Source organism: Leucoraja erinacea, chromosome 7, assembly GCF_028641065.1.
Source record: "Leucoraja erinacea ecotype New England chromosome 7, Leri_hhj_1, whole genome shotgun sequence".
NCBI lineage: Eukaryota > Metazoa > Chordata > Chondrichthyes > Rajiformes > Rajidae > Leucoraja > Leucoraja erinaceus.
In genome coordinates this window covers 26,263,359-26,289,245 of record NC_073383.1, presented here as the reverse complement: position 1 = coordinate 26,289,245, position 25,887 = coordinate 26,263,359, and the positions used below count along the sequence as shown (strand labels likewise).

General features: G+C 40.6%; 1 protein-coding gene across 1 annotated transcript in view; it reads left to right on the top strand.

Moving 5' to 3' along the window:
* Positions 1-14,106, top strand: part of kalrna (kalirin RhoGEF kinase a) — a 584,657-nt gene extending 570,551 nt beyond the window's left edge. Inside the window, exons 56-60 of the mRNA XM_055638050.1 lie at positions 2,759-2,926; positions 3,354-3,432; positions 6,174-6,374; positions 9,079-9,217; positions 11,797-14,106. Coding sequence (XP_055494025.1) covers positions 2,759-2,926; positions 3,354-3,432; positions 6,174-6,374; positions 9,079-9,217; positions 11,797-12,342 — 1,133 coding nt within the window. The 3' untranslated portion in view covers positions 12,343-14,106. The remainder of the gene's footprint in view (positions 1-2,758; positions 2,927-3,353; positions 3,433-6,173; positions 6,375-9,078; positions 9,218-11,796) is intronic.
* Positions 14,107-25,887: the final 11,781 nt, after the last annotated feature.

The window sequence follows — 25,887 nt, the reverse complement described above, 5'->3', positions numbered from 1 at the left end:
TATTCAGACCCCTTCACTTTTTCCTCATTTTGTTACGTCACAGCCTTATTCTAAAATGGATTAAATTCATTTTTTAAATTATCAATCTACACACAATATCCCATAATAAAAAAGTGAAAACAGGTGTTTAGAAATTTTTGCAAAGTAATTAAAAATAAATAACTGAAATATCACATTTACATAATTATTCAGACCCTTTGCTATGACACTCAAAATTGAGCTCAGGTTCATCCTGTTTCCATTGATTATCTTTGAGATGTTTCTACAACTTGATTGGAGTCCACCAGTGGTAAATTAAATTGATTGGACATGATTTGGAAAGGCACACACCTGTCTATATAAGGTCCCACAGTTGACAGTGCATCAGAGCAAAAACCAAGCCATGAAGAGGAAGGAATTGTCCGTAGACCTCCGAATCAGGATTGTGTTGAGACACAGACATGGGGACGGGTATAAAACAATTTCTGCAGCATTGCAGGTCCTGAACAGCACAGTGGCCTCCGTCATTCTTAAATGGAAGAAATTTGGAACCACCAGGACTCTTCATAGAGCTGGCCGCCCAGCCAAACTGAGCAATCGGGGGAGAAGGGCCTTGGCCAGGGAGATGACCAAGAACCCGATGGTCACTCTGACAGAGCTCCAGAGTTCCTCTGTGGAGATGGGAGAACCTTCCGGAAGGACAACTATATCTGCAGCACTCCACCAATCAGGCCTTTATGGTAGAGTGGCCGGACGGAAGCCACTCCTCAGTAAAAGGCACATGACAGCCCACTTGGAGCTTGCCAAAAGGCACGAGAAACAAGATTCTCTCATCTGATGAAACCGAGATTGAACTCCTTGGCCTGAATGCCAAGCATCACGTCTGGAGGAAACCAGGCACCGCTCATCACCTGGCCAATACCATACCTACGGTGAAGCATGGTGGTGGCAGCATCATGCTGTGGGAATGTTTTTCAGTGGCAGGAACTGGGAGACTAGTCAGGATTCAGGGAAAGATGAACGGAGCAAAGCACAGAGAGATCCTTGATGAAAACCTGCTCCAGAGCGTTCTGGACCTCAGACTGGGGCGGAGGTTCACCTTCCAACAGGACAACGACCCTAAGCACACAGCCAAGACAACGCAGGAATGGCTTTGTGACAAGTCTGTGAATGTGCTTGAGTGGCCCAGCCAGAGCCCGGACTTGAACCCGATCGAACATCTCTGGAGGGACCTGAAAATAGCTGTGCATCGACGCTCCCCATCCAATCTGACAGAGCTTGAGAGGATCTGCAGAGAAGAATGGGAGAAATTACCCAAATACAGGTGTGCCAAGCTTGTAGCGTCATACCCAAGAAGACGAGGTTGTAATCGCTGCCAAAAGTGCCTCAACTGAGTAAAGGTCGGAATACTTATGTAAATGTGATGTTTCAGTTATTTCTTTTTAATTACTGTGCACAAATTTCTAAACACCAGTTTTCGCTTTATTATCATGGTGTATTGTGTGTAGATTGATGATAAAAAAAAAAGAATTTAATCCATTTTAGAATAAGGCTATAACGTAACAAAATGTGGAAAAAGTGAAGGGTCTGAATACTTTCTGAATGCACTGTATGTTCCAAAGTCTCTGCCTTTCAACTAAACAAAACTTTTTTATATTTGTCAATGCTCCTTCCATTCTTATAGCTATTCAGCACAGGCTAAACAGTTTTGTTATTTGAAGTCATCGCACAAAACATTTTCACTGCTCCTAATCTAAGAAAAGCTTGATTTTGAACCCTTTAGGCAGTGGCTAAAGTATGCACACATGTAATAACTTTAGAGCTTCCGGATTTCACACACGTTCAGAATGACTTCTACAAACTTATTTGAAATTATGAGAGGCATAGATGGGGTAGATGATCAGAACTTTATTCCAGGGTTGAAATGTCCAACACTAGAGGGCATAGCTATAAGGTGAGAGAGGGAAAGTCTAATGGAGATGTGCGGGGCAAGTTTTTTTACACAGAGAGTAATACGGCCTCGAACGTATTGCCTGGGATGGTGGTAGTGGCAGATAAGCTAGTAGCATTTAAGAGGCTTTTAGGCAGGCACATGGAAGTGCAGGAAGTAGAAGGATATAGATCATGTACAGGTAAATGAGATCAGTTTAACTTGGCATCAAGTTCGGCACAAACATTGTGGGCCGAAGAGCCTGTTTCTGTGCTGTACTGTTCTATGTTAACAATTTATTTCTTCAATATGTATATTTAGTTGTTGTTGCACACATTTACTGGTCAGATTAAGTACCATTCCCCACCTTTGCATGCACATTGCATATTTTCTTTTTCTGCATTCCAGGCTTGTTGTCAATCTAATACTTAGATAGCAATTAGATTTTTTTTTGTTATTTTGTATGAAAATTGTTCTCGTTCTCCATCAATGCACACTTTCAAGGGAGGATAGTATCGACTGTAAATTGGAAATATTTGGATGTGTTGATAATTAATGTATCTCCTTGTTGCACATTGAAAGATATACAGCCTTTGGCTTAATGATCAAAATAAAAACAATTTGCCTGACCATTAATAATGTGGTGTTTATGTAATATACAAATTAAAACCGGTAGTTTATTTTCAATGCTTCAATTCTTCCAATTCTTCAGTTTAATTGGTTGAACAATAATGCACGTGCATGTTAAAAGCCGCCATGTGATTCTTTCTTCAATTAAAAATATAGTTAACAAAAGACGTACTTGCATTGAAATGGAAACAACAATCATATTGGTCCTTCAATGTTTAGGGTCACTGACATGGCAGCAATCAGTAGCATCCACCTTGGACACCTACCTTGTGATTGAGGACCTGATTCCAGGCTGTCAGTACCAGTTCCGCATCAGTGCAAGTAACCCCTGGGGAATCAGCTCACCAAGTGAGCCTTCTGACTTTGTAACTCTGTCTTGCAACAATGGTAAGTACATCTGAGTTCTATTTCCCAAAATATATAAGGAGAATTATTCTGAAAATACAGGCACTCCCTGACTTGCATAAGAGGTGACTTATGTAAAACCCACACTTATGTAAGCAATTCTTTAAACCCACATCTTTGTTTCCGAGTTGCGCATCTCGGGAGCCTTTGTATGTGCACTACAGCGCTGTGGCAGTTTCCGCAAGCCAGTGAGCAAAAATTTCTGCCCTGATTTCTAATTATCCTTGGTGAGAAATTGATAGTTCCACTGTGAATCCATGTAGTTAGAGTTCCTTATTCCAGGCCAGATCAGTTAATGAACCTTTATAACAGTCGGCCAAATTGTTTTTTGGTGTCACTGTTGTTTGAGTTATTAAAGCAATTGAATTGGCACTGAAATACATTCTAACCGCTTTTCATCCCCATCCAGAACCTACTAGTGATGACTCAAGAATTCCATGGAAGGATAATTTTGAATCTGCTTACACAGAACTGTTTGAAATTGGAAGGTACTGTAAATCCACATAAAGATAATTTTTAGGCATCTGGAAGTAATATTACACCTGGATCCCATGACCAGGCCTTTGACACATAATGAAAGAATGGATCGACTGGGTTAATATTCACTAGAATTTAGAAGGAGGAGAGGGGATCTTATGGAAACATATAAAATTCTTAAGGGATTGGACATGCTAGATGCAGGAAATATGTTCCCCATGTTGGGGGTGTCCAGAACCAGGGGTCACAGTTTAAGAATAAGGGGGAGGCCATTTAAGACTGAGATGAGGAAAAACATTTTCACCCAGATAGTTGTGAATCTGTGGAATTATCTGCAACAGAAGGCAGTAGAGGCCAATTCACTGGATATATTCAAGAGAGAGTTAGATTTAGCTCTTTGGGCTAATGGAATCAAGGGGTATGGGAGAAAGCAGGAAGGGGGTACAGATTTTGGATGATCAGCAATGATCATATTGAATAGCGATGCTGGCTCGAAGGGCTGAAGGGCTGAATGCTGCTGTTTGTTTATGTTTCAGTAAGCGTTGTCTTGTCCAGTTTGTTTGCGACTGGAGTCACATCTCACACAAAAGAAGATGGCATTGAATTTGAAAGTCAATCATGTCAGCACCACGACTTCACTAAAAGAACTCTCCTGACAACATTCAAAGTCCTGCAATCTTCAGCTACTGCCCTAATGGCCTCCTTTCCACCATGTTAGAAGTGGGAATGTTCACTGAATATTGCACCATGTTCAATTCCATTAGCAACTCCTAAACAAAACACAGCCCATTCCTGTATGAAGCAAGACCTATGCAAAATCCACGCATGGGTTGATCGGTGGCAAATAGCACATGTGACAGGTGCTAAGGAATGACCACCTTCAATAAGGAAGTCTTACCAGCCTCCCCTTGATTTTCAAAGGCATTTACCATTGCTGAATCGACCACCTTCATCAACCTGGGGTGACCTTTGACCAGAATGTTAACTGGGTTCACCACATAATTCCACTTGGATAGCTTAAAACACAACAATATGAACATTGAATTCTCCAACTTTAGGTAATAGAACCCCTTTTCTTCAGCCCTCTCCCTCCTGCCCCCCTCCCATTCCCCAATGCCGGTGCACATCCGTTTCTCCCACCATCCCATCCCCCTGTCCCCATTCAAAGTCCCGCACCTTCGCTAACGGCCTCCTTTCCAGCACAACAGAAGTGGAAATGTTCACTGATGATTGTGCCATGTTTAGCAACTCCTGAGAAAAAAGCAGCCCATTCCTGTATGAAGCAAGGCCTATGTGACGGAAATGGATAGAAAATTTGTGTTAGTTAGTCCATTTTGAGGTGAAATCTAGAGAATTCAGACAAAGAAAACTGAAAATCTATAACTAAGCAAAGACTTTCAAATTTCAAAACTGAGACGAATAATTTGTTATTGTGTAAGGGAATTGAGTATCTGGAATAATGTCCCCAGGACATGGGCAAGAGTAATCCGATTTAACCATATAACCATATAACAATTACAGCACGGAAACAGGCCATCTCGACCCTTCTAGTCCGTGCCGAACACATATTCTCCCCTAGTCCCATATACCTGCGCTCAGACCATAACCTTCCATTCCCTTCCCGTGCAGTTATTCCCAGATCCCTCTGTTCACCTACATTCTTCAATTCCCTACCATTTACCTATTTTGATTTGTCCTGCCAAGATGTAGCACCTCACACTTATCAGCATTAAACCCCATCTGCCATCTTTCAGCCCACTCTTCCAACTGGCATAAATCTCTCTGTACACTTTGAAACTCTACTTCATTACCCACAACCCCACCTATCTTAGTATCATCTGCATATTTACTAATCCAATTTACCACACCATCATCCAATTTACCGCACCATCATTTCAGAGAGACCGAGGCACAAGGAACTGCAGATGCTGTTTTACCAAGGAAAGACACAAAATGCTGGACTTAAGAAGTCTGAAGAAGGGTCCCGACCCGAAACATCACCTATCCATCATCTCCAGGGATGCTGCTAAGTTACTCCAGCATTTTATGTCTTTCCCTGGATGTCAGTAGTCTGATTTCAGAGAGACAGAGACTCAAGTAACTGCAGATGCTGGAACGTTGAGCAAGTCACAAAGTGCTAGAGGAACTAAGCAGGTTGGGCAGTATCTGTGGACGAAATAGACAGACAGGGTTTCAAATCAGGGCCTTTCTTCAGATTGATGCAAGGGTTCATTGGCCTAATCATTAATCCTATCATAGGAAATGCAACTATGTACATTTATTTGGATTTTTTTTCGAATGGAGACAGATTTTTGTCCAGTACAATAGTTTAGTTCATTGTCACGTGTACCAAGGAACAGTGAAAAGCTTTTTTTGTTGCGTGCTATCCAGTAAAAAATAGACTATACATGATTCATATTAATAGTACTGTTTCCACCCGGGGCAAGCACTCAGTGTTTTTTTTTTAAACAGATGTGGCTTATCATTCAAAACAAAAGGTTTCTGTTTAACTGATTTGCCTGTATCCATGGAAAGCATGTATACACTGTATGTGCAAGCTGGCAAGAACAGGGCGGCACGGTGGCGCAGCAGTAGAGTTGCTGCCTGACAGTGAATCCAGTGCCGGAGACCTGGGTTGGAACCTGACTACTGTAATCCAGTATTTGTACGATGCAAAATGTAAAGGATTGAGATTTCATACATGTAGCTGATTCTGTCTACTAGTGATTTGAAATCCTCTTCTGTATTGCAGGGGTCGTTTCTCTGTGGTGAAGAAATGTATACAAAAATCTACCAAGAGGGAAGTAGCTGTAAAATTCATCAGCAAGAAAATGAAAAAGAAAGATCAAGTGGCTCACGAGGCAGCGATCTTACTAAACCTGCAGCATCCACAATTTCCTGCAATCTGTGACACATATGAGTTTTCCACAGGCTATATCTTAGTTCTTGAACTGTAAGTATCTGTGTTTATATCCAAACCATCGGCATTTGGTAGGCAAAATACTATTTGCATCAACACTATGGAGCTGATTTACATTTTTGCTTTCAGCCTAGTTTTCATGGATAGAGGATTCCACTAAAGTCGAAACTGTTCTCACTTCCTCATTAATTTTCTCCCTCCCCGTGTAACCTTTTTAGAAAAATAAGTACTAGGAACCATGTAAGTAACCGGTGGTACTATGTAAGTTTAGTTTAGTTTAACTCTGGTCATTCATATTTAAGTTTGGACCTCGATGTGTTATCTTATGTAAGTCAGACTGTAAGCAACAGTGTTGGTTGAAGCTCCATATGTACCCACCAAGCTGGCATTTGGCAAAGCATCTTCAGCCATTTTTATTTGCTTTTTCTCCTCCATAATTGTATAATCCATATTGTACTCAAGTTTGAACTAATTGTATTTATGTGTGGTTGATCTGATTTGTTTGAAACCCTGCAAAACAAGCTTTTAATTGTACCTTGCTGATAATAAATCATAGAAACATAGAAACATAGAAATTAGGTGCAGGAGTAGGCCATTTGGCCCTTCGAGCCTGCACCGCCATTCAATATGATCATGGCTGATCATCCAACAGTATCCCGTACCTGCCTTCTCTCCATACCCTCTGATCCCCTTAACCACAAGGGCCACATCTAACTCCCTCTTAAATATAGCCAATGAACTGGCCTCGACTATCCTCTGTGGCAGAGAGTTCCAGAGATTCACCACTCTCTGTGTGAAAAAAGTTCTTCTCATCTCGGTTTTAAAGGATTTCCCCCTTATCCTTAAGCTGTGACCCCTTGTCCTGCTTTCTTCACTGCCTGCTGCACCTGCATGCCTACTTGGTTGGTTTACCATGACACCCAGGTCTCGCTGCATCTCCCCTTTTCCTAATCGGCCACCATTTAGATAATAGTCTGCTTTTCTGTTTTTGCCACCAAAATGGATAACCTCACATTTATCCACATTATACTGCATCTGCCAAACATTTGCCCACTCACCCAGCCTATCCATGTCACCTTGCAGTCTCCTAGCATCCTCCTCACAGCTAACACTGCCCCCCAGCTTAGTGTCATCCGCAAACTTGGAGATATTGCCTTCAATTCCCTCATCCAGTTCATTAAATCTAAACCTAAACTTAAATAACCCAAACTAGAAACAACGAACTGCAGAAGCAGGTTTACATAAAAAGACACGAAGTGCTGGAGTAACTCAGTGGGTTGGGCAGCATCTCTTGAGAACGTGAATAGGCTACGTTTTGGGCCAGGACCCTTCTAAGGTTTACTCCAGCACTTTGTGACTTTTTCTAAACCATGTTCCCTAGAAATGCTGTCTGACCCACTGAGTCACTTCAGCACTTTGTGTCTTTCTTTTAACCTAAAGACTCTCTGGATGATAGAAATCTAATCTTGCTTCCACAGCATCGGCAGAATCAAAAGACTGAGAACAGCCTGGGAATTTAAACTGCGACGTTCTTGGTTTATATGGTTCACACTCCCACTTTTAATCATAATCATATTTTATTAGCCAAGTATGTTTTGCAACATATGAGGAATTTGATTTGCTATACAGTCATACTAATAAAAAGCAACGGAACACACAAAATACATTTAACACAAACATCCACCACAGTGACTCCTCCACATTCCTCACTGTGATGGAAGGCGAGAAAAAAGTTCAATCTCCCTTCTTTGTCCTCCAGCGGTCGGGGGCCTCTAACCTTCCATTGACGGGACGATCTTACTTCCGTAGCCGGCAGCGGGCCTCCTCATCGGGGTGATCAAGCTCCTGCATCGGGGGGGGGGGGGGGGGGGGGGGGGGGAATCTCAGCTCCCCCGCGCCGGACAATCTACCGCGGGTCGGGGCTAGTCGAACGTCATGCGGCTTTTGGAGCTTCCCGACGTCAGTCACAACCCGAGACTGCGAGCTCCTTGATGTTAAAGTCCGCAGGCCGCGGTTGGAGCTGAGTCATCATAAAGCTGGAACAGTTTTAATAATATTTAAATAAATGTTTTGTGACACAAAAGCAATGGTTGTGCATAGCTGCACCTGTTTGGCCTGGATCTTAATTTACATTTCTTATGACTAATCCATCGATTGAAGTTCCTGTACCCATCTCATTATTTGATTGAGTTAACCGTAATATATTTCACTATATTATTTTTTCCGGTAATTTTATATTTCCTCTTCTTCTTCCACTTCCTCTTTTTTCTTTCACTTATTTCCTAAAGTATTCATGCTCCCTACATCACAGACTCTTCTGCTATCCATCTTCCAATGGATAGCAATGCAAATCTCTCCTTTCCTTTAACTGTTGCCAAATCTACATTTATCCATGGAGTCTCAGCAGGATTTAGTTTCTGCTTTCCTTTTGGAAGAAAATATATATTTTCTGCAAAACACAAAGTGCTGGAAGCACTCAGCGGGTAAGGTAGCATCTGCGGAAGGAAATGGGCAGACGAAGTTTCGGCTTGGGACCCTTCTTCAGAATGGTGAAGCAGTCACCCCCGCCTCCCATCCCCCATGATTTTCCTTTAAAGTCACCAATGTAGAAATCTAATTACAATTTAGCATTAACATTGCATTATAGTGGCACATCTAACAGCCAGACATACTCATGAAATGGGTACACAATATATTGACAGCACATTGCTAAATATTTCTGTTCTTGTGCTCACAGCTTGGATAATGGTCGCTTGCTTGAATTTCTGGTAAATCAAGAGGAGCATTTGGAGGAGAAGGTTGCTTTTTACATTCGGGACACATTAGAGGCCCTCCAGTATCTACACAACTGTAGGGTTGCGCACTTGGATTTAAAGGTAGGACTTCAATTAAAGTTTAAAAAAAACTAATCAATATATTATTCTTCCACTGCAGAACTATACTTTCTGAAATTATATTAGATTTGTATTTACATTTATTTGGTTTTAGGAATTTGTTTAGTTTGTGCGGACAATGCACTTAAAAAAAATATTTTGTGACAGCTGGATGTTGGTAACAAGGTCAGAACAGTATTTATTGCCCTTCTCTAATTGCTCAACGAGGTGGTGGTGAGTTATTCTCTTAAGCAACTGGAATTCTTTCGGTGTTAATCTGAATTATCAAAGGTTTCAAAGATCTTTTATGGTCACGTACCAATTAAGGTACAGTAATATTTGTATTACCATAGAGCCATACTAAAAAAAAAAGCAACAAAACACACAACTACATAAAAGTTAACATAAACATCTACCACAGCAGATTCCCCACATTCCTCACTGTGATGGAAGGCAATAAGGTCCAATCTTCTTCCCTCATTTTCTCCCGCGGTCGGAGCAGTCGAACCATCCGCAGTCGGGGCGATTGAAGCTCCCACGTCGGGGCGATTGAAGCTCCCACGTCGGGGCAGTCAAAGCTCCTGCAGCTTGGAGCTCCCGAAGTCAGTCTCTAACCAGGGACCGCGAGCTCCACGATGTTAAGGCCACAGGCTCCCGTGGTTGGAGCTTCCGAGGTCGATCCCTGGCAAAGGGATCGCCAGCTCCGCAATGTTAAGTCCTCAGGCTCCCGCAGTTGGAGCTCCCGGTCAATCTCCAGCAGAGGCCGCCAACTCTTCAATGTTGGGGCACACTGCGGACGGAGATACGATATGGAGAAAAATTGCATATCCGTCGAGGTAAGAGATTTTTAAAAAAATTCCCCCAACCTCCCCCACCCACCCCACATAAAACAAGCTAAAAAACACTAAAACATACATTTAACACATACTATAAAACAACAGAGAAGGAAGGGACAGACAGACTGTCGGCGAGGCAGCCATTGCTGGCGCCACCCAATTGAGGCTGCTCAATTGCACCAATGCAGTAAACTCGCAATGTTCCCAGTTCCATGTTGAATTGCATTCCCTCCCGACCCACACCGAGCTCCAATCTCTCTACCAATCCCAATTCTAAATCATCAGCTCTCCCAAATTCCAACAGCTATTTTTGTCCCTGATCTCTGTTGCCCTCAACCATCGCAATGCCACACTCTGTTTATGAAGGAACTGCAGATGCTGGAAAATCGAAGGTAGACAAAAGTGCTAGGGAAACTCAGCGGGTGCGGCAGCATCTATGGAGCGAAGGAAATAGGCAACGTTTCGGCCCAAAACCCTTCTGTCAGTTTCACTAGTTCTTCAGACTTCTAATGCTTTGCCAGTTATTATCCCAATAAGATGAAAATACATTTTGTAGGAGAAATGTTTTCTTGGCTGTAAGTAACATTGGCCAGGAGATCAATTGTAGAAAACCCTCAAGCAATGGGTGCATTGACAATAGAGGACGGTTCAACATTCTTGCAAAGAATGAAGAAACCCTTTGGGATATTGTTAGAAACTGGAATAAGAGTGAGTATGGTCCTGGATGAGATTTTCCACTTGTATTTTGCTTGGAACTAAGCGGTTCCTTAGGAGACCTGATGGTGGCAATTTCTGCTGTGAGTGTAAAAGAAGGGCCGAGTGATGGGTGGTTAGTGTGGACTAGATGGGCCGAAAGGCCTGTTTCCATGATGTATCTTTTAATCAATCAATCAAGGATGTGGAGGTATAAATTATTGGAATTACTGCTTCAACAGCAAATTAAATGAGCTGGAACCCAACATTGTATATGTTTAGAGCTTGATGTAAACAAAGTGGAACCATTAGAGTCATAGAGTCATACAGCACAGTAACACGCCCTTCAGCCCAACTTACTCCTGCCGATCAAGATGCCCCATCTACACTATTCCCACCTGCCTGTGTTTGGTACATATCCCTCTATAACTTTCCTATTCATGTACCTATTCAAACGTCTTTTAAATGTTGCTATAGTATCTTCCTCAACTACCTCCTCTGGATGCTCGTTCCATACACTCACCCACCATCTGTGTGAAAAAGTTGCCTTTCAGATTCCTATTAAATCTTTCCCCTCTCACCTTAAACATATGTCCCCTGGTTCTTGATTCCCCTACTGTAGTGGTGATTACCCTACTTTACAGCACAGTGGTGCAGCAGTAGAGTTGCTGCCTTACAGCACCAGAGGCCCGGGTGCGATCATGAATACTGTCTGTACGGAGTCTGTACGTTCTCCCTGTGACCATGTGGGTTTCCTCCGGGTGATCTGGGCTTCCTCCCACACTCCAAAGATGTACAGGTTTGTAGGTTCATTGGCTTCAGTAAATTGTTGTAAAATTGTCCCTAGTTTGTGTAGGTCAGTGTACATGGTGATCGCTGGTCAGCGCAGACTCGGTGGGCCGAAGTGCCTGTTTGCACCCTGTATTTCTGAGGTCTAAAGTAAAGACTACTCTTGGGAAAAGACTGTGCATGTACCCTATCTATTCCTCTCATAATCTTTTACACAGTTATTTATTAATTTTTATCATTAATTATTATGTTCCCTTCTAACAGCCAGAAAACCTGCTGATTGACTTTCACACACCTGTGCCACGCGTCAAGCTTATAGATCTAGGTGACGCTGTTCAAATCACAACTTATTATTATATACATCAGTTGTTAGGAAATCCTGAATTTGCTGCTCCTGAAATAATCCAGGGAACACCAGTCTCACTAAGCACTGACATCTGGAGCCTTGGCGTCCTGACGTATGTGATGTTAAGTGGAGTATCTCCCTTCCTGGATGAGAGCATCGAGGAGACGTGCATGAACATTTGCCGTCGGGATTTCAGTTTCCCCGATGAATATTTCCAGGGAGTCAGCTACGTGGCCCGAGACTTCATAAGGGCTCTGCTTCAGGGGGACTTTCGTTGGAGACCCACAGCTGCAACTTGTTTACAAAACCCTTGGCTACACCCTCAGAATGACAGTTACTCCACTGCCCCACTGGATACCTCACGGTTGGCCTTGTTTATTGAGCGCCGTCGACATCAAAATGATGTTCGGCCAGTCAGCAACGTGAAAGGCTTCCTACCTAGAAATCTTGGATCCAGGATGTGAAGCATCAGTGACCAGTGAATACTCAATCACCATTGAGAAGAACTTCCAAGAATACTTTTACTCCGCACGCTGCTGGAAGGGCAAGGCTAGGAAAAATCGAAATAGATTGAAACAGATTTACATTACACTAGAATCATGTACATAGAATGTTTCTGATGTAGCATCCTTGGAAAGTAGGTCAGCAAAGTTTGATCTATTTACTTTAGTTTTGAAGGGGAATGAATTTTAATGCAAAACTAAACTGTTACAAATTTTACGTGCTGGATGTTGAATAGGGAATGCTGAGAAACTGGAAAAAATGCAAAGGTCATCCCTTTGATGAAATTTGAACTGTAGATGTAGTAAAGGAATTATGTTGTAGTCCTTTACAATAACATCATCTATGAGGCTCCAACAGAGGATATGCACTGGCACCTGTACAATTCAGGAAATTGTGACACAGGTTTTTTTCTGTTGCTGTGCAGCAGGGCACCCATGGTCTCCTGAAGTACAGGCCTGCTCAGACTGTCTCCTTCAGCAGCATATGTTCAGACAGTTCAAAATGTGAATCTGTTCAGTGTTGTCAAGGAATCAAAGAAACTAGGTTCACTTCTCCTTGGAGTCTGGGAGGCCTTGGATACTTTGCCAAAGTTGCCTCCCTTTGGCAGGCAGCCATTCATGCATTCATTCATCACTAACCACATGCACAACCTCAGTCGTAAACAAAAGATAGCAATCATGGCAGGAACCGTAGCTAATTTCTCGTACTTCCTCCCTACCTCAACCATCTCTACTCCACCTGGGTTAACATCAATTAATTTGACTGTGATCTCCACTAATATCCACTCCCCCCTTGTTTTACATCAGTTAATTTGACAGTGATCATTAACCTGATGCTTTTAATGGTAATTTTAGATTAAGTAAACAAAGCCTGCGCTGTCTTTCGTTTGGAAGAATGTGAGATGATCTCACTAAAATGTTTAGGGTAGATGTGGAATTAATATTTCCCCTTGCAGGGAGAGGGGATATAGAACTAGGGCTAATAATCTCAAAATAAGGTGTCAGCGATTCATTACGTGCAACGGATATTACTGAACATGTGATCAGTGCAGGCAAATGACACTGGCAGCTATGTATGATCACACTGAATGGCAGATCAAGCACTAGAGGCCGAATAGGCTTTGCCTGCTTGTGCTTATGTTGTAAGTAAGTGGCTGAACTGCACATGATGTGCCATGACTTTAATTCACTGTGCATTTAGAAAAGCTCCCCACAAAAGGTTTCTGAAAGCTGCCTTGTCATTTAGATTTAGTAAAAATCTTTTTCGATCTGATGTTAGTTAATTTTAATGAATTTTACTGAAGTTTATTATTTGGGGTTAAGAAAAGCCACTGTAACACATCATTCTGCAGTTTCATCTTCCCTTCATTTCTATGAATTTGGTTAATCTAAATGTGACCTATTAAAGTAGCCTTGGGAATGTTGTGCATACGATTCTGTGGGGTAAACATAAACAATACCAGTCAAAATGAACTGAAATGTTGGTGGAGATCCCATGCATCTGCAATTTTCTTTCTCCACCTCTAATGCTTACAGATGGGAAGGTACATATAACCATATAACCATATAACAATTACAGCACGGAAACAGGCCATCTCGACCCTTCTAGTCCGTGCCGAACACATAATCTCCCCTAGTCCCATATACCTGCGCTCAGACCATAACCCTCCATTCCCTTCCCATCCATATAACTATCTAATTTATTTTTAAATTATAAAAACGAACCCTGCCTCCACCACCTTCACTGGAAGCTCATTCCACACAGCTACCACTCTCTGAGTAAAGAAGTTCCCCCTCATGTTACCCCTAAACTTCAGTCCCTTAATTCTCATGTAATGTCCCCTTGTTTGAATCTTCCCTACTCTCAGTGGGAAAAGCTTTTCCACGTCAACTGTGTCTATCCCTCTCATCATTTTAAAAACCTCTATCAAGTCCCTTCTTGACCTTCTGCGCTCCAAAGAATAAAGCCCTAACTTGTTCAACCTTTCTCTGTAACTTAGTTGCTGAAACCCAGGCAACATTCTAGTAAATCTCCTCTGTACTCTCTCTATTTTGTTGACATCCTTCCTATAATTAGGCGACCAAAATTGTACACCATACTCCAGAATTGGCCTCACCAATGCCTTGTACAATTTTAACATTACATCCCAACTTCTATACTCAATGCTCTGATTTATAAAGGCCAGCACACCAAAAGCTTTCTTTACCACCCTATCTACATGAGATTCAATTTTCAGGGAATTGTGCACAGTTATTCCCAGATCCCTCTGTTCACCTACATTCTTCAATTCCCTACCATTTACCATGTACGTGTGTTGGCTTGTTGAGCAAATGAGTCTATGCTAGTGGAATATTTCCAATGAGTGGTAACTTTCATGTCGCATTTGCCATAGTTTTCTATGAGTGAAAATTGATCACCCCAATAAACAATGTCTTTAATATTGCAGGAAGAATAACAGTGCAGTAATCAGTGCTTAGAGCTCTGAAGAAAAACATTCAGAGAGCAATTTCCATGGGTGGTATGCCTGTGTTCAACTGCACAGCCTTGCAGCTGTGCAGTTGAATACAATAAATAAGAAGTTACTGAAGGATTGTCCCACTCCTCTGCAGGCTTTCTCTGAACAGTATCTGGCCACGCGACTTGGTGTTCTTCCACATGGAACAGTGTGAATGTGGTATTCACTAGGTACACACAAAACATAAAACACATTGAGGCATGTACATTATGATGTAAGTGCACTTTAGTGGCATGGTGAGTTACTTAATGGCAAATAACTCTGTCATTGAAAATTTACTATTAGAAGTGCGACATATCGCACCATTTCAAGTTCTTTTGCTATTCAACTTTTAGGATATGGCAAGGTCAGTATTTATCACCTATTCTGAACCTTTCTTGGGTAGGTAACGATAAGCCATTGTTTGAAATCAATGGAATCTTTTTGGATTAAGGTCCATGTGGTTGGGTGGAAGGTCCAGAATTTAGGCACTGTCATACTAATGGAATGCCAAAATATTTCCAGGTTATAGTCACAGAGTGATACAGTGTGGAAACAGATCATTCGGCCCAACTCGCCCACACCTGCCAACAATGTCCCAGCTGCACTAGTCCCACTTGCCTGCGCTTGGCCCATATCCATCCAAACCTGTCCTATCCATGTACCTGTCGAACTGCTTCTTAAACTATAGGATAGTCCCAGCCTCAACTACCTCCTCTGGCAGCTTGTTCCATACACCCACCAAAAGTTATGTGAAATTATCATTTGATTATCGTTAGAGTTGTACATTTCTTATGTTTCATGTTTATCTTTTTATTTCTTTACTTATGTTGTTATAAGTGGCTGAGCTGCACAGGATGTCTCATGACTTTAATTCACGGTGCATTTAGAAAGTTTAAAATAATTCCCTACATAAGATTTCTGAAAGATCCCTTATCATTTAGATTTGGATTTAAATTTAGTAAAAATATTTTTTGATCTATGACTTTAGTTAATTTTAATGAATTTTATGAAAGTTTATTATTTAACGCTGAGAAGGAATGCCAATATATTTCCAGGTTAATTATTGTTAGAGATGAATGTTTCTTTTGTTTTATGTTTACCTTATTCTTTCTTTTATTCACTTTATTTCACCTTTGATACAAGACCTGATAATGCATTATAACAGACATTTCTTGGTTTAGACTCAGATGCCTCAGCAAAGATTCATCAATCTGATGGGTTAATGAGATGTTTAAGGTTGCTTCCTCCAGATCCCTGGTAGTGATGTGTGTAGCTTTCATCTATGGTAATTGGTAAGTAATGTTGATTCACTGATGACAGGAAGACTGAGGACATTATATCCAATTCTTTATTGAAATTATAGATGATGGGGTTAATCCTAAAGTATTTTCATGCAACTCTGTGAACAGGTTCACATACATTTTAAGACCCTATCTAAATTGATATTTGCCTAGTTAGATTTGTCATATTAGATAAAATGTAATGATCACATGTCTTTATTTATTGAAGAATGAATATTTAGAATTACACAAAGTCTTTGTCCATCTGTCAAAAAAAATCTTTCACCTGATCTGTTTATTAATATCAGAATAACTGCAATTTAAACATATACTTGGTTTCTTGCAATCATGATTGGACACTGTATTCAGGTGAACTATTCTCATTGTATTTACTTACCAAGTAGACTAAACCAAAGTCTTTTGGTTTGATGAGTTTATCCACTGAACACCTGTACTATAAACTAGGGAGATGCCAAGTGTGATCATCGTCAGCAATGAGTGAGATTTTTTCAAATTGGATTCTGTCCATCGAACTATAATTGATGTAAATGTTACTGGGTTAGAGGGAAAGGTTGCCACTTCTAATGACTAGCCATTGTTAGTTCCTGGCAGCCTATTTATGTGGTAGGTGCAATGGAAGGATTTCACTGCTGTGCCGCTCTATAGAGCTGGCCTCCCAGTTCCCACATGTATATTAACACACAAGAGTAGCCTATAAACTGTAGCCCACACAAAAAAACTGATACCAGTAGATAAGTTATGTAGCTATAATTCAAGTTTAGGTACAGCAACATTTCCAAAATGAAAGAAAAATCTAACACAATTCAACTGCATTTCAAGAGCTGCTGATATTCATTTTAATAATTTGAAAAATGGATACTATAATATCCGTGTATCATTATGTTACATTATAATAAAATGCTTAGCTATTTTTTTCACATGACATCAAGACCATTTCTCCACCCTTTTCATTACATTGGTCCAACTTTTCTCCCAATGGCATGAGCACAAATATTCCCCACCTTAAAAACGTAAGCACAAATATTTCCTACAACGTGGATAGTGATAGATTTTTAATGCAGGAGATATGATGAAGTGATGATTCTTCTGGTGATTTAGAAGGAGATGTTTACATTGTAAATAGTAAACAAAGCACATAATGACAAATAGAACATGTATACTCTGGTCGACATTTGTGGGATTTAGCGACTATCAGTCCAAGCATAAACAGCATTGTGATAAAAAAAAGACTGCAGATGCCGGAAATTGGAGCAAAAACTAAATCTTTTGGAAGAACATAGGGTCAGCAGCATCTTTGGAGGCAAGAGACAGTCAATATTTTGAAACCTTGTATCAGTCATAGAATCATATTCATACAGCACAGTTGCAGGCCCTTCTAACCTAATCCCATTTACCCACATTTTACCCATATCTCTCAAACCTTTCTTATCCATGTACCTGATAGTCCTGAGAGTCACTGTTTCGCCCATCAGTTCCCCTGGCAGTTTGTTTCTTGCTAGGTACAAAAAGTTAATGTGTTGTAAAATCGATAAGGAGCTTGTACATTCTACATTTACAAAATATTAACAAAAGCAATTTAAATTCCGCATAAAATCAGTGTGCTTACAGAACAGCGGGAAGTGACATTCTAATGGCAACTGCTCTTCACAACTGATTATACAAGAAGAATCATTGAAATTTACTGCAAGGAAGTGGTCATGTTTTTCCTCAAGTCCATGCTGAACAAAAGTTCAGCTCTTTAGCTTACTTGCAGTTCCCTGCCCTTAGTTCACAAAATAGTGGGTAAAAACTCTTCAGTTACAGGTCCACCACTGATTTCCCAGCACCCTTGTTTCAAGAGCCTTTCTGGATTATCTGTTTTGCCGGACCAACAGAGGTCACAGTCTCTGGGAGGAGTCCAACGGTAGCAAAACGGTCTGCCAGCACGCAAAGTCGGCCTCAGAAGTCGGCGATGGTAACGGATCTGCCGGCTCTGGTTGGGCCAGAGTTCCAGAGCTTCGGCCGCAGGGGGAACATTTGACCCACCGCTCAGCCGCAGGAGTCCCGATGACATAGATATCAGCAGCCTCACCTGGCCTAGGTGCCACATTTTTGGCGGGACTTCTGGGAAAGGTTTCAAAAACACTCTTGTAGTTTTGTCCGGATTAAAGGAGGTGCCAGACCACCAGTTGTCATTAAATTGATGGTGGACCCGTACCTTGAACATTTGATGCCTTCACCATGCTATTGGGCAGTAAGTTGCAGATCATGTTCAAAAGTTATAGGAGCAGAATTAGGCCATTCGGCCCAACAAGCCTACACTGCCATTCATTCATGGCTGATCTATCTTTCTCTCTCAATCCCATTCTCCTGCCTTCTCCGCATAACCCCTGATCACCTCCCAAACCTCCTCATTCCTCATGAACACTTCAGGAGAAATTATTTTGCCTCAAAATCCCTCAAATCCTTTTACTAATTAATTTAAATAGATTTCCTGGTCATTAACATATTTGCTTTGGGGAATCTATCAGTCATATTCCCCTTTCTAAGATGTTCGTAATTGTATACACTATAATTAAATCTCTGCTCTGCTTCAAAGAAAACAACCCCAGCCTACTCGATCTTTCCCTATAATTACAGTTCTCCTGCCATAATATCAGTATTCATCTCTTCTCCAGCACCTCTAGTGCTGTCAAATATTTCCTATAGTTCTCTTCTAAGTATGTGGTCTCACTAGTGTTTCATACAATTCTAGCTTCAACTTGAAAATCAAAATTAAATTGCAGATGGTAGAAATGTGAGATAAAAACACAAAACGTTGGAAACACTCAGCAAGTCGGACAGCATCTGTAGAAACAAAGATAATCCTTCAAGTCAAAGTATTTGTCAGAACTGGGAAAAGATGAACTGTCTTTACTGGGAACGTTAATTATTTTTCTGTTCCCACAGATGATGCTGCCTAATCTGCTGGGTGTTTCCAACAATTTATGGATTTGGTTTAGATTAGTTTGCTCTTTTGTTCTTTTTACATTAACTGTGGAAAGTACCCTGTAGGCTGCCTTAACTACGTTTTCTCCCTATACCCAACCTTCATAAACCTATGTTCGTGTGCTCTGAGATCCTTCTGCTTCTCTTACTTCTAAGTCAGTGGCACGGGGCTCCGATAGTGCAGCGGTAGAGTTGCTGCCTTACAGCGCTTTCACCGGAGACCCAGGTTCGAACCCGACTACGGGTGCTGTCTGTATGGAGATTGTACGTTCTCCCCGTGACCGCGTGGGTTTTTTCCCGAGATTTTCGGTTTCCTCCCACACTCCAAAGACGTACAGGTTTGTTGATTAATCGGCTTGGTATAAGTGGAAATTGTCCCTAGTGTGTGTGGGATAGTGTTAATGTGTAGGGAGTGCTGGTCGTTGCGGAATCGGTACAGTGCGGGCGCTGTTTCGCTAAACTAAACTAAACTAAAGTCCCCAGTTAATATTCTGATGGACTTTGGATTTTATGGCAGAATGATATGCTTAATTATGGTTCGAATAGCTTAGAAATAAAGTTATATACCCTTAAATTATCAAGTAGAATTTTCATTGCGTTAAGCAACGCTATTATTTAATCACCCATCCCCCCTCCCCAGCTCAAGTAGAGGTTTTTGTGGGGAGAGTAAGTTAAATCATCATGGAGATGGCATTAGTTGACGCATTTGTGCTTTTTAAAAATTATACAATTTGGTTGGTAAGTTAATTCTTTGCCCCAGAGAGACGAGGGGCCAATCAAATCTGGAGAACTGTAGTTATTGAATGGGCACCATTGACATTATAATGAGCAGTGGTGAAGTCATCATATGATGTTGGCCTAATTGGAGAAATCCAGCACTTGGCACTAACAGGCCCAGAAGGGTGCCAGAGAGGTGAAATATTTATAAAGAAAATTTCATCCAAGTCCAACAAACAAATATCAGCCCTTTCTTGCATATTTCCATAGAGTGTCATTATCCAATTCACGTTCTTTGCTGATTGGGTCCATGAGTGCTGTCTCCAGCTGCACTCTCCAGCTGCAGTTCCCGGAGTTGCTAATTAATTTAATCCATATAAATTAGGCTTGTCTTTCCAACAAAGATAGATACAAAATGCTGGAGTAACTCAGTGAGTCAGCCAGCATCTCTGGAGAAAAAGGATAGGTGGCATTTCGGGTCAGGACCCTTCTTCCGTTACTCCAGCACTCTGTGTCTATCTTTGGTATAAACCAGCATCTGCAGTTCTTTGTTTTTACAGTTTGTCTTTTCAACAAGTGGCTTGGGTCTCGTTTCAAATCGCCAGCATGAATTTAACACTTGATTTCTCACAACCCAGAATTAGAATTAGTATTGAAATTTCTGGCATTATAGTATATATAGATTAACAGCTGGAAAATTATATTTTGTCCTAATTTTAAAATGATTTTTTTTATATAAAGGTGTGCTAGAAAACAATGGGGCTCCATTTGAAAACTGATCTCAGCACACAAATAACTAATTCCTAAGAAAAGTACAAAAGCAAATACAAAACATGTTCCCGAAAATCTCAGCTTCATTTTAATTATATTTAGATTCTTCTTTTGTGTCCTTTAGTGCCAAGTAGGAATGGGAGGAGACACTTTAGCTCCACACATTGAGATTCTAGATACTCTTGGATCTTTCACATCTTTTATTCAACAGATATTTATCAATGTTCATGATTATCAGAAATCTCTCTCAGATTTAAAATAATCAATTTAATTAGTGTAATTGATTTTAATGGAAGAGAGTTTGAAATTTCTCTCTTGTGTGTAAATGCATTTTTAGCTTCATCTCAGAAACAGATTATTTTAACTTTTAGATTGTACTTTCCAATTTTTAACCCCCTGCTGACTAATAGGAAAAAAAACTATTTTTAATCTATCAATATCCTTGGTATCCTGAACTTTTCAATTATATTTCCTCTTAACTTTCCAAACTCTGTGTGTTTCAACTCTGTGTTCTCTATTCTTCTCCTTTTCAAAACTGCACATGGCACTGTTAACCCCTGTAGCATAACTTATATCTTCTTGTATCTCCCTATTTCCTTAATTAAAAAGTCCAAAATTATACTCTTTATTTTCTGTGCCTGACCATTATGCTTTAACAGTCGATGTATATAATCCCCCCCAAACTATTTGTACATCTGCCTCTCAGATTTTTCCACCATTGTGAAAGTTCATTTTTACACATGTTTAAAATGTATTACCCTGCATTTGAGATGATTTTTGCCCATTTTAAACTGCTGCTTTACTCTTCTTTTGAATAACAAGGGCAGGATAGTCACTATGGCTGAATCTTTTATGATTTCTTCTCCTTTTGCTCCTATATCAATCATCAAAGATTTGATTTCAGTCTGAAACACAGTGAAAACATGGCTAATATTATTATTTTTTTTTAAACATTTGAACTCATCATTTGTTTACAGGTTAATTGTTGATATTCTTAACCTATCGCATTCCTGGCCCTTAACATTGTAGCTATTTCTGAACCCTAAAGATTAACCTCTTTTTAAAATTCATGTTTCTATCAACAGAATATCTGCCTACATTTTCTTTATTATTTGCCATTTTTATCCTGGTTCATAATTTTTGAATGACATATCAAAAATTATGTTGCACCACTGAAATTGCTACATTGCAGGTTTTATTGTAGGTTATATTTAATCTCCTTTATTAATTATAATCTACTGATGTTAGAATATATCATGGCACATGTTTTAACATTTACCTTTCGATTTAAAATTTCTAATCAGTGCTGTACTAATAATAAAAATGATCAATGTCGTACATTTAATTCCTTTTCAACATGATGAGTACCAACCCATATCCTTAATTGCAATAACATTTACTACCATTTTTTCAGTTTTACATATAATGGAGTGAAATCCCATGTATTGTTGTGGTACATGTAAGGCAAAGGCACTATTTGTAATGTGTACATTTACAAATGTGTGGAATGTTGTCAATTATTTATGAATTGTTTATGTGCTGATTATGTTAGCTGGTCTCTCTCCACTTAGAGACTTGCAACATAACATTTTGCTTGGTATATATTTCACAAGGCAATTCTGTACAATTGGTGTTCATAAACTATCCAACAAAACAAAGCATTTCTAATAGTGACTTTTGAAGCAGTAATGACTTATTTTTACATTAAAGAGTTTAAACACATACAGCTTTACAGCCTTAAAGTATCTCAGTTGTTTGCCTCAGCACTATTCCATGTTAGCCTTCTATTGATCAAGCTTTGTTGCATATTTTTACAATTAAATGTTATATAAAGTCTGGTGTATATATTAAAATTTTGTTTTACAGAGATAAATATGTTGTAATTTTTGAAAGTGGAACAGGAGGATTTTAGTAATTGCAATGATTCCTTTAACTTGTCAAGATTGGCAAACTGTATATGTTTATTGTAAATTTGAAATTGCATGCAACATCCTGTATCTCGTATTATACAGTTCAAATGGATTTCTTGGACATAATAAAAATTAGAATATTTCATATGGTATTGGTTTGGTTTTAATATGTTCACAAAAATCCAAAAAAAAACCCTTATTGTTTCATTTCATTTGCTAGCTAATTAATATTAAATATGTCATAGAAAGTTAAATGCTTTATTTCTAAATGTATCTTTTTCACTTTGCTTAATTAGTGATTCATTCATGGAATGCAGGTGCATTTTGTCATTCTGAAGTCGGGAGGAATTCATGTACATCTTTGACAAACTAATTTTCTGTTTATACTTGACATATATTCCACCAAATACCTTGATCGATGCTGCAAAAAGGAAAAGTTGTGTACTTTAAAAAAGTACTTTTAACAACTTGTAAAGCAGAAGTGAGGGGGCTTCAGTCACCTGCAATCCATTAGTCAATCAAGTCAAGGTTATAGAAAGGAGGTATTACTAATGCTGGTTTACACAAAAGGACACAGTGTTGGAGTTACTCGGAGGGTCCAGCAGCATCTCTGGAGAACATGGATAGGTGACATTTTGGGTCAGGACCCATCATCGGGTTACAAGTTGACTTCTGGATTATGCTGAACTTGGCCATCTCATCTTTGGCAATGGTAAGACCTTCAAATGGCTTGGAATACTGAACTTGAACGTGCTGAAAATTAGCAGGAATCTCCATTGTAGATTGCTGACTCTGATGTCCAGTTTGGTTGAAACTTGCTTTCAAGCTTTACATGCGAATAATGAATATTTGAGCAACCACTATCTGTGGAACTGTGGTGAGGAAGGGAACATCACTGTCAGGGGGAAGGCCTTTCTTGAGCAGATGTTTGATATTCAGCTGGTTATCCATTAAAAGTCTGTGATGGAAGAAGTCTTTGGGGTTACATACCAGAGATAAGAATGCAGCAGATGTCTGCCTTCATCAGTCTGCTTATACACAGGTAGGGTACAATGCGAGATTGCATTGAGTGGAGTGTGTGGAGACTACCCGGCACCCAACAGTGACTCCGATCCAGAATGATAACGTTCAGCGTTTCTGAGTAAACAAAAATTTAATTCAAAACAGATCACAAGCAATTTATCACTGTGTTAACACATTTTTACAGAGAGGAGTGAACTAACATGGAAACAAATATTTCAAGGATACAAAGAACCTAAGTTTAGGTATGCCATTCTTATAGGTACACGAAAATAATGCAGTCCAGTCGTTGAAGTTCAACTTACCAAGTGCAATCTCATGGCCTATACACAGTCAACTACAAATTTTCCAGTCAATGTTTAAGAAGGAACTGTATAGCTCGGGCCCATGCGCGTGTCCAGAGCTAAATACAAGGCGTATCTATGGGCATGTGCATGGGCCCCAGCTAAGCCTGCCTCTTTGTAGGGTACATCAAACAATCCTTGTTCGAGACGTACCAAGGCCCCATCCCCGACCTCTACCTCCGCTACATTGACAACTGCATTGGTGCTACCTCCTGCACCCACACACAACCCACTGACTTCATCCATTTCACCACCAACTTCTATCTGGCACTCAAATACACCTGGACCATTTCCAACAATTCCCTACCATTTCTTTTTTTTTTTCCAAATCTTTTTTTTAATTTTTAATTTATTTTTATTAGAACTACATTTATTACAATTCCCTACCATTTCTTGACATCACTATCTCCATCGCTGGTGATAGACTTCTGACCAACATCGACTATAAACCCACTGACCCCCATCTAGACTACACTTCTTCCCACCCTGCTTCCTGTAAGGACTCTATCCCCTACTCCCAATTTCTCTGTCTACGCCGCATCTGCTCCCAGGATGAGGTGTTCCACACCAGGACATCGGAAATGTCCTAATTCTTCAGGGAACAGGGGTTCTCCTCCCCTACTATAGATGAGGCTCTCACCAGGATTTCGTCTATATCCCGTAACTCTGCTCTCACTCCCCATCCCCCCCACTCGCAACAAGGGCAAAGTCCCCCTAGTCCTCACCTTCCACCCTACTAGCCGTCACATACAACAAATAGTCCTCCATCATTTTCTCCACCTCCAACGTGACCCCACCACTCGCCACATCTTCTCATCTACCCCCCTGTCTGCTTTCCGCAAAGACCGCTCCCTCCGTAACTCCCTGGTCAATTCTTTCCATCCCACCCGTACCACCCCCTCCCCGGGCACTTTCCCTTGCAGCCACAAGAAATGCTACACTTGTCGCTTTACCTCCCCCCTCGACTCCAAGGACCCAAGCAGTCGTTCCAGGTGCGACAGAGGTTCACCAACACCTCCTCCAACCTCATCTATTGCATCCGCTGCTCTGGATGTCAGCTGCTCTACATCTGTGAGACCAAGCGTAGGCTTGGACATCATTTTGCCGAACACCTCCGCTCGGTCCGCAATAACCAACCTGACCTCCCGGTGGCTAAGCACTTCAACTCCCCCTCCCATTCCAAATCCAACCTTTCTGTCCTGAGCCTCCTCCATGGGCAAAGTGAGCACCAACGGAAATTGGAGGAGCAGCACCTTATATTTTGCTTATGCAGTTTATACCCCAGCGACACGACTTGTCCAATTTCCGGTAGCCCTTGTTGTCTCCTCCCTGTCTCAGCTCTCCCTCAGCCCTCTGGCTCCTCCTCGTCCTTTCTTCTCTCCCCCACCTCCCCCCCTCCTCTGACATTAGTACTCAACCTTACATTTTGGCCATGTAGTTCAGCAGAATGTATTGATTTTTAAATGGCCATGTTATGTGTCAATCCTGAAAGAAGGCTCTTGACCCAAAACATCACCTATTCCCCTTCTCCTTGGTAACTCTGACCTGTTGAGTTACTCCAGCATTTGTGTCTATCTTCGGTGTAATCTGCATCTGTAGTTCCTTCCTTCCCATAATCTTTCAAGTTCATCATGTAATTTTAATCCCAAATTTTCTTTTATATTTCTGTCATGTTGCATATTTTCCCACCATTACCCTGTTCCTTTTATTTCAATTTATCAAGAATGATTCTACAGATTTTAAATTCCTGGTAAAAATTCTTACTTGAATGTTTCTGATCAGTTGCTGAGTATCATCAGAGTGCAATGGTTTGGCATAAAAACAAGCCAATGCGGGAAGTAGGATTTTCAAGGCTGAAGGGGCAGTCTTGAGGCAGCCACCTTTCTCTCTGGTCCCCACCAAACATAGTTTTTCAAAATATATTATCATAACACCTGTGAGCTTCCTGAAAGATTCATCTGATCCACTCTGGTGCATC